Below are 17,556 nucleotides of genomic sequence, written 5' to 3'. Positions count from 1 at the left end.
TCGACAGAGTTTGGTTAGAGGGGCTACTATATAAACTAATAATACAGAAATATCCACCCACGCTCATTAAATTCATAGCTTCATACCTACAAGACAGACACCTTAGAGTACAAATAAATAATACAAAATCAAGCAGAAGACTGATTAGAGCAGGAGTTCCTCAAGGCTCCGTACTAGGGCCAAAACTATTCAATGTAAACCTAAACGACATACCTAAATTTACTAAGACCAAACCTAGCCTTATTTGCAGATGACACAGCCATTTATGCACACTCCTACAATGCCATAATAGGTGCCAAGCAAGTGCAAACCCATATGACAATACTTGAACCATACTATAGAAAATGGAAAATTCAACTCAACGCAACCAAAACAGAAGTAATAGTATTTTCAAAAAAAAAAGAATTCCAGTAATAGCGTTCCTTCCCAGTAAGCAAAATGCTTTGAATCTGCCACTAAAATTTGACACGGAAGTGCCATCTATTTGCCGCCGCATTACCATATGTATTCCAGTAGAAAATCTGCCACGCCATATTCGTGCCTGTTCGTGCCACACTTTCGCTTCGATCAGCCTTCGTTATAGAGGGCAGGTCCGTCGCAATAAGAAAGGAGTAACCTTGTTCTGAAAGTAAATATCGGGAAAAATCGGAATAAACGACGAGAGGGAAAATTGAATTTACAAACGTATTTATTTTAATCTTAATTTATTTTTATTTTACATGTATTTGTATTATATAAATTTATTTGTTTCATATTTATAATCTTAAGAAAGAAAACGAATAGACAATAAAATTTTAAAAAATGAACTGTACAAGTTACACGAAGGAAATAAAAATGATATAAAATTCAATTATCATAACAAAACTGTTATAAAATAAAAAATAAATATTCAAATCTTAAAATAATGGAAATAAAACCCTCGAATGGAAAATAAGGTATGGGGGCGCTTAAGAAGAGTTTAATTAATTTATAATACATAATATAGGTCATTAGGCATGGGCAGCACGGACAGCACACCACTCTTTTATAGTTTCTCCTTCCTACAAACAAAAAGGGCCTTACATTAGGACGCAATATATGTTCTGTTCTCATTGTACAATAGATATATTTCGAAGAAAAATTTTTTTAAATTCTAGAATAATGTATATACTCACTTTCAATTCATTAATCAACTCAAAATAATACTGTTTTGACATTTGTTCTAAATTACTTACGGTGGTAATCCTGGTAGTAAAGCATTCTTGGAAAAATAGGTATCTGAAATAATTAAAAATATTTGTGAGTACTATATAAAGTCTAGAGTACTAAAATAATACTATACAATACTGCACAGAAGATATTATTGATTATAACATAAAGTTATTTGTTTTCCATGCGTATCTATATATAATAACAATACAATTTATCATAACACGAGAAATATGTAATGTACAATGTGCAACTTGGAATAAACTATACTGTTTCAAAATGAACCAGCACAGCGATAACCTACTGGGACATTCCCAATATGTTACCGTCTTCTTCATCCATCGACGATTCGCTGGTGCATCAGCAATAAAACATATAATGTTTTAATACGACTGGAATTTTTTTCTCGTGGAACGTAATGCCTCCATTTGAGATTATCAAGTTTATGTCAGAGACAAATTTTTGAAGATAATTGTTACAATCCTCTGTTTTTTGAGTGCCTTTATAAATCCCTACTACAATGGGTTTACTATTTAAGATATTTACAATTCTGACTTAAATAGGCCAAATTTGAATTGTATTGGAACTATCTAAACTACATCCATCCACATGAAAATATAATTGCAACTCTCCAGGAATTATTGGAGAACATTGAGATAACTGTTTAACTATTTCCAACTCTACATCAAAATGAACATACTCTCCTGGTTCTACCACAGAGGTGACGACACTGGTACATGGTATACTAATGAGCGTTCTTATATCTTTCGGCAAACTAGAAAAACACGAATGGGTACGTAGAAGAGATAAGATGTTGTTCCCCTGAGTGTGCGTTAAATTATTGTCCACAAAGCAAGATGCTAAACCATCACGAAATGATACTTCTGAAACCGTACCAGCAGATTCCCAAACCACATCATCGCATGAAAAGGTAGAAGACGAATCATGCGTGAATGAAGATGTGGTGGGAATATTAAGAAGACTTTCATTACTATTATTACTGACAGGCACGGATAAAGAAGACGTGCTGGGAATGTTCTGCAGATTATCAAGATTAGGGGGACTTTGTAATTTATTGTCACGTGAAAACTTCCTCAAATTTGAGGTTATTTCGCGCCGAATATTTCGTTTCTGCCTAGCGCTTAATTTATTATACGGTTTTCGCGAAACCGACTTCTTCAAAACTCTACGATCCATGGGGGTAAAAGAAAACTGAATAAAGAATATACAAAATATATAATAATTTGTTACGTGTATTGGTAACAATACCACGTGGCAATACTTATCTGGCGTCTTCTCTGCTTCTATCCTTCCTTCCTTCGAATCCACTGCTCATCCAGTCTTCACCGCTTCAGAGTTAATTTACGAACTTAATAATTAGTAATTAACTAACAAAGGAATCACTAATCAAACAAGACGGAATCAGTGCGCGTGTCGAAACACCGACACCTTCGTCGTGAGAGCTGTTATTCCCAGTCTGGTGTCGCAAACTGCACTGCGCATGATCGCGTAACGCGCAACACCTAACATACGCGCATCATAAATTAAAAATTATACATATTATGGCTTTAAAAGAAATTAATGAATTAAAAATATTCCGTCATCCCTTTCCATATACTTCTTTCAATCTTCTTCGAATCCACTTCCTCTCGCACGCACACTCTTCGCGCTCTTTTCTCTCTCTCTCGCACACTCGCGCTCTCTCTGTCTCGCACGCACACTCTTCGCGCTCTGTTCTTTCTCTCTCGCACGCACACTCTTCGCGCTCGTTCTCTCTCTCTCTTTCTCGCACGTACGCTCTTCGAATTATACAACACGGCGCTTTGTCTTTCACGACACATTGTGGTGTTTACGCATCACTTTATCTTTATTACGCATTGAAACTTAAATAAAATACCTTTTCCCACCCTACACAGGAAGATTTACTTCAATTTTTCCCGATATTTACTGTTAGAACAAGGTTACGTCCGTTCTTAGTGCGACGGACCTGCCCTCTATAACGAAGTCAAAGTTTGGCTCCCATGCCGCATGATGCCGCATGGAATTTTACCTGTAGGCTTCGCATGGATGTGACAAACATCTGCCGCCGCATTTCCTTATGAATTTCACGACACACTTTGGTGTCACAATCAAAGCACAGGAGTTCCAAATTCTGCTTCGAGCAGGGTTTGGTACGAAATACATAACTCTTCTGCTTCGAGCAGGATTTGGTCGAGTAGGCATTTGGCTAACTGGGTTGATTTTAGAATATGTCTTATTAAATCCATAATGTCCCGAAAGTTTACTATCATGATTTTCTTTTAATATTTCTGTGATTTGTTCTTGACCTTGGGGTTCTATTTTATTATTATCATAAATTCTAATCTCGTTTTTAGTAAATACGAACTTCAACATTTTTGATAGTTGCATTAAACTTATGTTATGTTTTTTTCTGGAGGAACTACGATAAAATTGTTGTCTTTAATGTGGCATCTAAAATTTATTAGACACTCGAACAAATTTTTAAATTCTATTTTGTCGAAATATACATGTGTGGGAAATAATATATAAATAATTTGATTTTCATCACTCAACTTACAGACATTATTAGTTATGGGAGTGATTTCGTGAATATTAAATTTGTTTGAAACATATTTCGTGTATGGATTGTCTTTATTTAAATCTTGGGACCAAAACAATAGAATTGGAGTTTTTAGTTTTCTTAACGGTGAATTAGTTTTCTCAAGTGCCACTATTTCTTGATTATTACTTTCAAATTGTAGAAAGTCATCATAAGACCTGACGTTTTTAACTGTTACGTTGACTTGACATTGTGGTTCCGTTGGCAATCTAGATAGTCCGTCCGCATTTGAATTGACTTTACCTGGTTTGTATTTAATTTGATACTGATATTCCTCGAGTCTTAGTCGCCATCTAATTAATTTTGAGGATGGATTACGACAATTCACTAGCCATTGTAACGGACGATGATCGGTGTAAATTATGAATTCACGGCCGTATAAATAAGGTCTAAAATGTTCTATAGAGTTCTATTGCTAAGAGTTCTTTTTCGATTGTTGAATAATTTTGTTCTGATTTATTAAGCGTCCGAGAATAATATGCAATGGGTAGATCCGCACCATTTTTCTTTTGTGAAAGTACCCCACCAATACCTACACTAGAAGCATCATTGGTTAAAATAAATTGTTCCGAAAAATTCGGGTATTGGAGAATGGGTTTATCCATTAATTTCTTTTTTAAAATAACGTGTGCTTGTTCATGTTCGTTGGTCGAAACGAAAGTTGCATCCTTCTTTAATAAGCGCGTCAAAGGTTTTGTGATCGTAGAAAAATCTTTAATAAATTTCCTATAATACCCTACTCAACCTAAAAACATTTCAATTTCTTTTGTGGTTCCTAGGTCTTGCTGCGCGTTGAATGCAGTCTACTTTTTTGGGATTAGGTTCTATTCCTTTATCGGATATAATATGTCCTAAATATTCACACGACCTCTTTAAGAATTCGCATTTGTCGGGTTATAACTTTTCGCGTAAGATTATTTTCGCGTAACCTCGAAAATACGTTCAATAATTTCTTGTTATGGTCTTCTAAAGTAGATCCGTATAAAACGACATCGTCTAAATAAACGAAACATTGCTTGTTTGTCAAACCTGATAAAACGCTATTCATCATTCGTTGAAATGATGAAGGTGCATTTTTAAGGCCAAATGGCATACGCGTGAACTCGTAGTATCCGTTGGGAGTGGAAAAAGCAGTTTTGCAAGCATGATTAGCATAATTCATGCGCATAACCTAATTGATCTAAAATATCTTCGATATTCGGAAGTGGGTATGCATCTCCTATTGTTTTTTCATTAAGTTTCCGATAGTCGATTACAATACGCCATTTACGTTTTCCTGAGGCGTCTGGTTTCTTTGGGACCACCCAGAGGGGGCTGGATCAAGGGCTAGTCGAAGGTTTTATTGTTAGGATTTATGGTGGACTGTAAATAATTATTTACACTTCTTCTCTCATTAACAATATATATTATATATTATAATACAAGGAACTTCTTTGGCACATTTCACCACACGTGCTCAGTCTTTTACCGCTCTGTCTCGTCTCTCTATCTCCTACCATTCACACTCTCTCCTGCACCAGCGTCTCTCATACAGATGACGCATCGTTCATTGCCCGCGCTATATAAATGTAGTATATTTCACACGCCTCCTTACATTTATACTAGATTCAACAAATTTCGGAATTTTTCAAATTTTTCCTTACATAGAGACTTAGTGAAAATATCAGCAATATTTTCTTCTGAGTTAACTTTTACAATATCAATGATACCATCTTTATAATTATTATTCACAAAGTGAAAATATGTCTATATATTTCGAATTTTTTGTGAAGTTTCCATACTTGGCGATACTTATTGCTCCTGAATTGTCTTCAAATATTTGGATAGGCTTTTCGACATTTATGTTGAATATTTCTAAAATTTCTAGTACAACTTTTATCTCACTAACTGCCTCTGATAAAGCTACATATTCTGCAAAAGTTGAGGCCTTTGTTACACTGTTTTGTTTTTTTGATTTCCAATGAATTGCATTTCCAAACACTCTTATAATATATCCAGATGTTGACTTTCTGTCTACAATATCGCCTGCCCAATCGGCATCTACATAGCAGTCCAGTATCGCAACATTTTCATTTTTATTAAACGTTAATTTCAAATCTCTCGTTAGGTATAAATACTTTAAAATTCTCAATGCATACTTGTAATGACTTTCATTATAACAATTTTGAAATCTGCATAAATAATTCTAGTTGCTGAAATAATGTATAAAAGAGCCCCAATCAGATTTCTATAACCAATATCATTTCTAACTACTTTCGCTTGTTCTAATCTCAAATTTGTTTCTATTGGTGTATTGTACAACTTACTATTCTCGATCTTATATTTTCTTGCTAAAGATTCAATATAAATTTTTTGGCTCAATGTCATTATATTTTCATTATTATTATAATCAATATTTATGCCAAGGTAATTTTTTATTTTGCCCATATCTTTCATTTGAAATCTTTTTGACAATTTACTCTTTATAATATCAATTTTCCTTTTGTTTTTACAACATATTAACAAATCGTCGACAAATAATATCAAATAAACTATATCCTCTTCATCAATTAAAACATATAAACAGTAATCGTTTTTGCTTCGCTTGAACCCTAAGCTACTTACAAAATTATCAAAGCAATCATACCACGCTCTAGGACTCTCTCTTAAACCATATAACGCTTTAAGTAATTTACAGACTCTATTTGTTCCATCCTCATAGCCCCTGGGTTGTTTAACATAGGTGCTGGCAATGGCTTCGTAAGGGTGTCTGCTAGTTGGCTATCTGTGGGAATAAATTCAAGGTTTATGACATTCTTTTCAACTTGTTCTCTTGAGAAATGGTACTTTATATCTATATGTTTCGACCGTTTATGGCTGCTCGGATTGTTCGCAATATTAATACAACCCATATTATCTTCGAATATTATTATTGGATCAGAGACACTTATATTAATACTCATAGCCAATGATCTTAACCATAGTGCTTCTCTCACAGCTTCAAAAAGAGCCACGTACTCTGCTTCAGTGGAAGAGGCTGCTACTGACTTTTGCCTTCTACTATTCCAACAGATTGTACATTGTTCATACATCGTGAACAAATACCCTGTTGTACTCTTTCGATCCGTATGTTCATTGCCTCCCCAATCTGAATCTACATATGCATTCAATAGATTTTTAGAATAGTTTTTAACATAAGTTAGTTTAATATTAGCTGACCCTTTCAGATATCTAAGAACCCTTTTAAGGTTTTGCCATAGTTCGCTATTGTTTTTATTTGAATATTTACTTAAAATATTTATTGCAATACTTAAATCGGGTCTTGTACAAATCATTATGTACATTAAACATGCAATTAAATTACGGCAAGGTGCATTGTATTGTTCATCCGAGTTTAAAGCTACGTAGTCTAATACACTTGGAAGAGGTGTACTAACTGGTTTGCAATCTAGCATATTAAATTTCTCAAGCACAGTCTTAATATATGCACTCTGATCTAATGTTATTTTCCCATTAGTTCTATTCACTTTTATTCCAAGAAATAGTTTGATTTCATTTAAATCTTTCATACAAAATCTATCTTTCAAATAACACTGTCCAACAAAATTAAACTTTTTTCGAGTTTTGCAATACCTGTTGGGTGATTCTTATACACTTTGTCATCCTAAAACCGAATCTGAAAGTAGAATTGCTCCATCACGCAACGTTTTCGAAAAATTTTGGTTTTTGTAAAAATGCCCGATTTTGATACGAAACGACGTGTTACGCAAAAACTAAACACGCGAGAAAGTTAAAATTTGAGTCAAGAGATAGAGGGGACTCTCCTCTACATATTCATATAGTCAATTATATTTTTATGTAATTCCTAATAGTTGTAAATGGTTGTTAAAGTTTGAAAATGTGCCGACGCGGGTACTTTGTACGCTCTATTTTTGTATTTATGTGAAAAATCCTTTATCTAGCAGGAATTTACTATACAGGAATGCATTCTACAGACATTTCTGGTAAAGAAACCATTCACGAAAAGTATTTGGTTCCCTTAATGTACGAGAAGGATCAGAAAATGTTAATTGACAGCGTGTGCGCGACGCGTTCGCGCCAGACGGACATTGCAGCCTTTTCGCGACTCGCCAGGGCCGTCGCTATGCGTAGTCGACGCTGGTACCACTCAAGTATGTCCTTGCTTACTATGCTTAATTAAATACATTTTTTTTTGTCTTTTTAGGTGCCAATCATTACAAAAGATTATAAAAATACGAGTTATATTCACATTTTATTGTGGAAATGCTTAATAAAGAAAATTGAATACAAAAACTTACCTATTTCTGATGTAAACAAATTTAAAATGTTTCCGCCTTGCTTGACGTTTGTTCCTGGTATCCCGATTTTCAATAATAAGTGTCCAGCAGTAATCAGCAAGCATCCGCACATAAGTCTTTTCCTTTGTAACGTTTTTCCATTGTTGAAATATCTTGATGAAAGATTAATGCTGGAATTGTATTCCTTGTTTTGATTTTAAAATAATTTCGTCATGAATAGAACAAAAACAGTCCGGCTGATTTATACACTTCCGCGAGATTTTATCGATTTAATATAGAGAGATCTATGTCTTAATTATGTACTTCGATCAATAAAATCGATAAAAATAGTCCCATTTACATAGTGTTTGGACTTATTTTAATCGGAAGAATCTTGAATGTCCATTGGTATTACAATTATAAAGATAAGACAACAATTACTGAAAATAAAATTTTCCAGTCACCGCATTGCTGCGGTCAATTTTCTTTCTTAAGCATTTCCACAATGAAATGTGGATATAACTCGTATTTTTATAATCTTTTGTAATGATTGGCACCCAAAAAGACAAAAAAAATGTATGTAAATAGTAAGCAAAGACATACATGAGTGGTACCAACGTCGACTACGTATAGCGACGGCCCTGGCGAGTCGCGAAAAGGCTGCAATGTCCGTCTGGCGCGAACGCGTCGCGCACACGCTGTCAATTAACATTTTCTGATCCTTCTCGTACATTAAGGGAACCAAATACTTTTCGTGAATGGTTTCTTTACCAGAAATGTCTGTAGAATGCATTCCTGTATAGTAAATTCCTGCTAGATAAAGGATTTTTCACATAAATACAAAAATAGAGCGTACAAAGTACCCGCGTCGGCACATTTTCAAACTTTAACAACCATTTACAACTATTAGGAATTACATAAAAATATAATTGACTATATGAATATGTAGAGGAGAGTCCCCTCTATCTCTTGACTCAAATTTTAACTTTCTCGCGTGTTTAGTTTTTGCGTAACACGTCGTTTCGTATCAAAATCGGGCATTTTTACAAAAACCAAAATTTTTCGAAAACGTTGCGTGATGGAGCAATTCTACTTTCAGATTCGGTTTTAGGATGACAAAGTGTATAAGAATCACCCAACAGGTATCGCAAAATTTTTTTGGTGTTGGACAGTGTAATTATTGAAATTTTTCATTGCTTCAATCTCAGCAGTTATTATTACTAAATCATCCACATATAGTATCACGTATATATTCTTTAATATACTTTTTCTATCTAGAATATAAATGCAACGATCTGCTGATGAGTTCCGGAAGCCTTTTTCTACAAGAGCTTTTTCAAACATCTCAAACCAGCATCTAGCTGATTGTTTAAAACCATACAAAGCTTTATTCAATTTACACACTTGATTATTATTATTATTACACTTGACACCCTCAGGAATTCGCATATAAATTTTTTCCTTTAAAATACCATTTAAAAAAGCTGTTTTTACGTCGATGTGGTGGACTAATAAATCATATTGATTTGCAAAAGCTATAAGAAATCTAAAACTAGACATTCTAGCTACAGGTGCAAATGTTTCATTATAATCTTCTAGATATTTTTGACTAAAACCACGAGCCACTAGTCAAGCTTTGTATTTTAATGGATTTCCGGATTCATCATTTTTGATCGTAAAAACCCATTTGCAGTCGACGATGTTTTTATCTTTTGGCCTCGGTACTAAATCCCAAGTTTTATTAATAATCAATGCGTTTATTTCCTCAGCAATAGCTTGTTCCCACTTAATCCTGTCTTCTCTCATTTTAATCTCTTCAAAAGAGGTGGGAATTTTTAAAACTATTGACTGGGCACACAAAAGATAATCATCGTCTCCATCAAATTCTTCATACGAAATAGACGGTCGTTGTTTAATTCTATCACTCCTTCTAGGTTCAATGCTATCCTTTAATTCTACTATTTCATTTTGTTCTGGTCCCGGCACTCCTGCTATATCTGTTTCAGTTACAGATTTATTTTCCATGTGATCTACCATTACTTTTATTCTTGGCTCTAGTATATCTGATTTATTGTTATCAGATTTCATCCTCTTTAATACATCTGATTTTTCATTATCAGATTTATTAAAACCACACTGTATATCTACTGATTTCGGCACCTCTCGAGATGCATCAGTTTCACTTTCCATATTTTTTTTCTTTATTACAGGCCGAGATTTTAAGTAATTAATTTCGTCAATGATCACATCCCTTACTATTTCAAATTTACCATTTTCTACGTTCCATACTTTATAACCATTTGGTACAAATCCTACCAGTATACACTTGTAAGATTTTTCATCAAATTTCGATTTCCTAACTTTATTATGGACGTATACTGTTGAACCAAAAACCCTTAAATATTTTAATTTGGGCTTCTTAGTATACCACAATCCAAATGGGGTTTCATCTACACTTAAAGCTTTCGATGGGGTTAAATTAATGAAATATGTAGCAGTTAAAAGTGTATGTAGCAGTTTACCATTGCACGTGCTTTTTCGGTTATCGTTCTATTCATGCGTTCTGCAACGCCATTTAATTGCGGAGTCCGCGGGACCGTCAAATGATAATTTATTCCTCTTTGTATGCAATAATCTTTCATTTCATTCGATAAGTATTCCCTGCCATTATCACAATATAGATTGACAGTTTTTAAGTTAAAACGCGCTTCACTTTTTGCAATGACGTCTTTAAACACTGAAAACCTCTGATTTGTTTTCAAGCAAATATGTTACGCAGTAATGCGTATACTCATCAATGAATGTCACAAACAATCACAAACATCTGTGTGAACTATAAACAATGGTTGCCTGATGTGACTCTTATCCTTTGCCTTTTCAAATGGTAGTTGTGCTTGTTTCCCATTTATACAAGCTTCACAAAGATAATCGTCTGGAATTATTTTTTCGAGATAAGTCACATCTTCTACCGTTTGTCTATTTTTCAATTGTAAAAATTTTGTTTTTCCAATATGCCCTAAACGCGTATGCCATAGTTCATAATTATTAATTATTCTCCTAGGCATATAAGAGTTCAATAAATTTACTCTTTTCTTTGTAATTCCAAAAACCATAGATACCAAATGATTTAAAGGTTTACCATACATTACCATTTTTCCGTCTTTAATAACCTGAACACCTCTCTCGTTGAAATTAATACTCATTCCTTTCTGCTGCAATCTGCTGACTGATAATAAATTATACGGCACGTCAGGGCAGTACAGCACATCTCCAAGCACGTCTTCAATGCCCATGTTGCTGGTTACAGGTATTTGTCCCTTCTTTGTGGCCGTGATATACTGTCCATTCTTAGCAGTCAAAATCTTCATAGGTGGGTCTACCTGGATCGCGTGTGAGAATACACTGTCATCGTTGACGATATGATCCGATGCACCGGAGTCGAGGATAAATGTTAATTTTTCACTTTTCGCAACTTTATAGTTTCCGGTCATAAAAGCGTAGCCAGAGACATTTTCATTCGGCACCGCTTGAGTCGTTTGAATAGTCTGTAAATTTTGATTATTGTTGCTTTGTTCTTTCTTATATTGAAGCCACCTTTTAAAATGGTAGCAATCTATAATCATATGTCCCTTTCTTCCACACTGGTGACATTTTCCAGCAAATGATGATTTGTTGAGTTTAAATCCATTTCCTCTTCTGTAGTGTCCTTTGTGGTTTCCTCTTCTAGATTGATTTCCAAAATTGCTCGGTCGTTGATTTCCTCTTTCCATCCTTTGTACTTGCAGCAGTTTTGCACTGGTGTCTACTTTTTCACTTTTGATTTTGGTTTCGTGATCCAAGAGTCTTTTCTTCACAATATCTATGATAATATTCGCTTCTGTTAACATTGTCTCAATGACAGTCGATACCGTGTCGTAAGCTTCTGGTAAGCTCGATAACAGGATAGGAATTATTTCATTTTCCCTGGCAGGCACACCTGCAGCCGACAAATCTGTTATCAATTCATCGAATACTTTGAAGTGGTCTTTTAGTGAAGTATCACTCTTCATTTTTAATCGTAGCAAGCTCTTTCTGATTGACAATTCTGTAGCCGTACTCTGGCTTTCATAGACGGAATCTAATTTGGTTAGAATAGATTTCGCCGTACTTCCTGGCGTATCGTATTTGAGGTGCGCGTCCGACAAATACTGCACAATCGCACATTTAGCAATACGCTCGGCTTTGGTCCATTCAGCCGTGATTGGATTCGGCGGCAGATCATCAACAACTTTCAGCACATCAAGCTCATACAGAAAATTTCGAATCCTGTGTTTCCACGCATTATATTTTATGCCACTAAACTGGGGAATATTTCTCCTGTCTTTAAATGTGTCCATTGTCACTTATACAAAGTATCTTACACTTAGTCACTAAACAATAAAAAACTACAAGTCAAACACAATTAAAAAATACTTAACAATTACACTAAGTACTTTACACAAAAAACACAATAAACTAATAACTATATATAGAGTTAATGCAAAACGTGTCCTGGGCCCATAACCTAATGGGATATGGGTATATATATAAAGAAAGCACACTCTTTTATAGCACACGGAATAGAGATTATATTTCAACAAATTCTCTAATAGCACGACGTCAGACACGTCTTTACGGTTTGAGAGAAACGTCGCGAATGAAACAAGGAAACGAAACAGAGGAGCAACAGTTCAATATGAACATCAGAGGATCGAGGGTCCCATGCCGGGGACAACATACAATGTATATTAACTGCAGATACAATGTATATCAAAAGCCGATTCAAACGATCCTTCCTTCTAAAGAAATAACAGATTCATTTTGTTCTGTTTATGAAATAAATTCCAACACTTTTCTACTCCCTTCCACATTTTCCTCTCAAAAGCTACAAATATATGGCAGCCCGTCGAAACAGAGTTAGAGCTTCTTCTTGCATATTTCAGTGCAGAAGGTTACATCGTTATACCTTAAACTCGCCACCGTGTATACACTTAAATAAAACTCTTCTCGATTTTATTATAAACTGTTGTACTCGATTTCCAAACCCGGAATCCAACAACATATTACTGTTCGTAGAATCTGTATAAGATTAAATTAGGCTTAGAATACGATGCACGGTCTGAGCAGCGAAACATTAAAACTCTCGTCGCCGAGTTTGAAAGTAATACATTGTTGTATACTATGCGCTCGTTTGTTTAACTTTGGCTGTCTTCGAGTTCATGGCAATAATTCCTTGAGCTCAGTCTTCAGTTTATTCTGGTTCTATCAACTTGCTGTAGCCTATAGCAGTACAATTTTGTTACAGTTTCAAAAGTTTGGTTAAACTGTTTATGAATAAAAGTTTATTAAGTATGAAAAATGGAATAAAAGTTTAATCATGTGCGAGAGAAACAATTCAGACAGTACATACTGATACCGTGATATTACACGATAGTAGTGAATATGTAGAACCTATGAAGCAGAGACGGAAGATTAAGAGCAATATTTGGCAGAATGTTGAAAGATTCAATCCAGACGGAGCACGGTGTAATATTTGTTTAAGGGAATTTAAAGTAAAATACAGTTGCACATCCAGTCTTACGCGTCACTTAAAAACTGTGCATCGTGGAATAATTACTTCAACAGACAATACAGAAGCAGGGCCAAGTAATAGTAGTAATAGAGAAACAAATATTATATACTTAGACAAAAATTCAATTAGGTTTAAGGAATTAACAAATGGAATAGCCTATATGATCGGAATGGATCTAGAACCATATAGCATCGTTAACGATTTTGGATTTCGGCGACTGTTACATATTGTAAGAGCGCACGAGCGCACGATTTGCCACAAGGGGTAGCAGGGCAGCGACGACGTCGATGGAATTCGACGATCGCGACGGAATCTGACGATCAGCGGCCACGGTCCGCGGCGCAGTTCGCCTAGACAATCAATAACGTTAACATGTACGGGTGAGAATAAATAAAGTTTCATTGAAATAAAGTTTCGCGATTACAATATCGCGGAACCGGGATATCAGATACCTAGTCGAACGATATTTTCACGGGAAATAATTCCAAATATGTATAAAGATTTGAAGTCGCAATTAGAAGTAATATATCTGCGGACATACAAGACGGTAAATTATATTTATATGAATTATATTTTCTTTTCTTTGTTACGTATGGAGACGTTTCTCCACGTTCATTTCGATTAGAAGTTCTAATCTCTTTTCTGAGAACGAAAAGCGTCCCAACAGGCCCCTTGTTTAATGATTGTACTCCAGCTGGACGCAGCTGGCACGAAGCATGATTCAGTAACAGCACCGTACGATTTCCTAATATGGAAATCTTCAAAACATCCCCTTCTGGAATGTTTTGTCAAGATAGTCTTTGATAGGAAACATCTTGGCTAACCCTTCGTTTTACCCCTATAAACAAAAGATCCAGCTGCAAACCTTAAATTCACTTGAAACGACAAATACGAGTATGCGACCGTAAAATAAAACAGATACATTCCCCTCTCATTTTTAGGGTATATAAACCCATGCATTTTCATCCTCTTCGGTTAGTCGAGAAGCGGTGCAGAAGAGATTCAGACGCGGTCCAGTACTCGTGCAGTCACGTCGCGTCAATTCTAGTGAGATCGGGTTAAAGTCCCTTTCGAATCAAACGTAACCTTATAGATTCCGTCAGTTCGGTATATATTCTATTTGGCATTCAACAATCGCTATCTAACCCCGCATTGCCAGTGCGTCAACACCGTGCATCATTAGGTAACAATTTCTCTAATTGTACACTTACTACATCCACTCGCGACACAAACAATTACACTTGTAACTATTCCAAATCAGAATATATTTGTCTTGTTTGTTAACTCGCGTAATCTACAACCTTGAATTATTGCCTGATATCCTAATCTAATAATTGAACGTTCCCACATGATACAATCTTACCGCTCGGATTGTATCAATTAAATTATACATATGTTACGAGGCTTACTAATCTTAGATTCAATTCAACGAAGATTTCTCCAACCTAGTGGCTCCCCGGTTTCCCATTGGGTGCGTCCACGAAAACTATACCATCCTAGCGGATCCCTGATTTCGCATTGGGTTCTTCCGTATCCTAGCAGCTCCCTGGTCTCGCATCAGGTGCGTCTGCGTGTTATCCACCTTCCTTTTAAATCGGGTTCGCCGCGTGTCTCTCCTAGTGACTCCCCGATAACGCATTGGGTGCGTTCACGAAGTTTCATCCTCCTAGTAGCTCCCCGGTTCCGCATCGGGTGCGTCTGCGTTTGACTCCAACCTCCCAGAGGTTCCCTGATTTCGCATCAGGTGCGTCCTCGACGTCAACTATCCTAGCGGCTCCCCGATCTCGCATTGGGTGCGTCCGCGTACCTAATTAACAAATTGAAACCATATTCCTGGGGTAACAACCCCTCGCCAGCCTCTCGCGTTGCTCGCAGCCCTGGCTCGTAACATCTTTATGAACGTTGTATATTTCATACAGTTTATAGTTTATATGTTTTATATATAATGCATATATCATTATTAGCAGGAGGTAACATATTAGCATATACGAACAGACGGATGGACATCCAGAGCAGTCCAAAGTTACATATCTTTAACTGTCCATTATATAACAAAAGATTTTCAATTAGTTCATTAAATGTTGAACTTACACCATGTTTATCAGAAAAATACCACGATTGTGTTGGTAAAAGTTCCATGAAAAAATAATAAAAAACAAAAAAATGTTGACACTACATACATATTGTCTCATCGATACAGATGACCCCGGATCATGTTACAACATTCAGCAGTCTAGGTTTTCGGCTTCTCGAGAGGTAAATATACCCTATCCCTATACGATTACTATAAAATGTTTCTTATAATTAATAATTCCGTCAGGGAAACATTATTAATCGATTGCAAATGGTTTGCTGATGAAAACAAGTCTAAACACGCCACAAATTGGATAAGAGACTATGCCGGCATTAAAACGTTTCCTTCGCAGTTCATCAACAACCTATTTGTGATTTTCGAGGACGTATCCTAATTTGCGTAATTTTTAATATACGAATATCAGTGTACTCATATACGTGTACACTGCAATTATTATTATCATGCTGCGATTATTAACACCTTTCTTAATATTTTCGTATCGGAAAATAATATCCTTCCCATTAAAATTCAAGTTAATTACATATGTTGCATGTTAAAATTCGTTAATAATTTGTACGAAACAGAAATTTTTAAAAGTGTTCGTTCGATCTTCAGATTACTTGGTTGAACTTTTAGATTTATATGTATAGTCACATATATGTGTATGTACTAAAAAATCTGCAAATTAAATATTTCGAAACATTTAGGAATTTTACATTTGCATAAAAAATTTTAAAAATTAAAAAGATTTATGAATAAGTCAATGAATTTTCAGATGATCGTAAACAAAGAAAAAACATTTCATGCACAGTCTGTGGTTCAGAATCGCCAAAACGTGGTCAAAAATCAATTTTTCAACTTCACCAGAAACGCATGAAATTTATGCCAATAGCATCTTAAATGTACAGATCAGGTTTTAGAATAAACATAAATTGCTATAAGTCGCCCATTATTTTTCGAGAGAAGTTAGGAAATAAGCAAAAATGCATGTCTTAGAATGATCGCACTTCTTCCTGAAATTCACGTTGTTTGCCTCTTCATATTTTTTTATGAGTAATAATTTCAGCAATAACGCATCTGCCATATTGAATCCGCCATTTTGTTGTTGTAATTTTTAGTTTTTTTGATTTTTGGCCACGTTTTGGCGATTCTGACCCACTGTGAGACGCCCTACTCCTCCAACTCTCGAACGAGGCTGCGTCCTTCCTCGCCGGTTTTCAGAATTAGTTTGGACTTCGATGTGTAAATGGTCTACAATTCAAACTCTTCCCAATATTTTTAATCCTTAAGGTTATCTGTAATGTACCTAGTTAAATAAATATTAAAGGTTAAATATGGGTGACCTTATTCCGGTCCACAACACAACGCTGTAATATTTTTGACGCGAAATTGGTTTTTATGCATCTAAAAATTTCAAAAACATTTTTTTCGACCAAAAATGAAGGTCACCTTGATTTTTTATCACGTCTACGAGGCGTTTCACTTTTATATGTTTTATGCTTGGTAGGTTTAGTATTACGCGATATGTAATCTGTAGGCATTCTCCATTGAAACGTTGATGCTCGAATCTATTACATCTTATATCTGTGCTATTTTGAATGATGGTTATCATTCTAATTGCAAAGAAAATTGTTACGGTGCACAGACACATTTCTTTGATAAAAGAAAAAGTATTGTGTGCGAACAAATCAATTTGGAGTTATAAAAATATGTATGGTGTGTTAAAGAAGGTAATAAAAACCGAAGTTCTAAAAAATATAACAGTTGGAGTCCCGGAGCCTCAAGCATTATACATACATAGTTGAAC

General features: G+C 35.2%; 1 protein-coding gene across 1 annotated transcript; it reads right to left on the bottom strand.

Annotated features, from left to right (window-relative positions):
* Positions 1-687: 687 nt before the first annotated feature.
* LOC143355127 (uncharacterized) lies at positions 688-3,186 on the bottom strand. Its single transcript, XM_076790091.1, has 2 exons — positions 1,215-3,186; positions 688-1,040 (listed from the first exon to the last, which is right to left on the bottom strand). The coding sequence occupies exon 1, from the start codon at positions 2,383-2,385 to the stop codon at positions 1,744-1,746; it is 642 nt and encodes a 213-aa protein (XP_076646206.1). The 5' UTR covers positions 2,386-3,186; the 3' UTR covers positions 688-1,040; positions 1,215-1,743.
* Between the last annotated feature and the right edge of the window lie 14,370 nt (positions 3,187-17,556).

Source organism: Halictus rubicundus, chromosome 1 (assembly GCF_050948215.1).
Source record: "Halictus rubicundus isolate RS-2024b chromosome 1, iyHalRubi1_principal, whole genome shotgun sequence".
Lineage (NCBI taxonomy): Eukaryota > Metazoa > Arthropoda > Insecta > Hymenoptera > Halictidae > Halictus > Halictus rubicundus.
Note: the sequence above shows the minus strand (reverse complement) of the source record. Positions and strands in the feature narration are given on the sequence as shown.

Excerpts from the sequence above, each read along its gene's own strand:
- LOC143355127 (XM_076790091.1), bottom strand. The coding sequence starts at position 2,385 with ATGGATCGTAGAGTTTTGAAGAAGTCGGTTTCGCGAAAACCGTATAAT.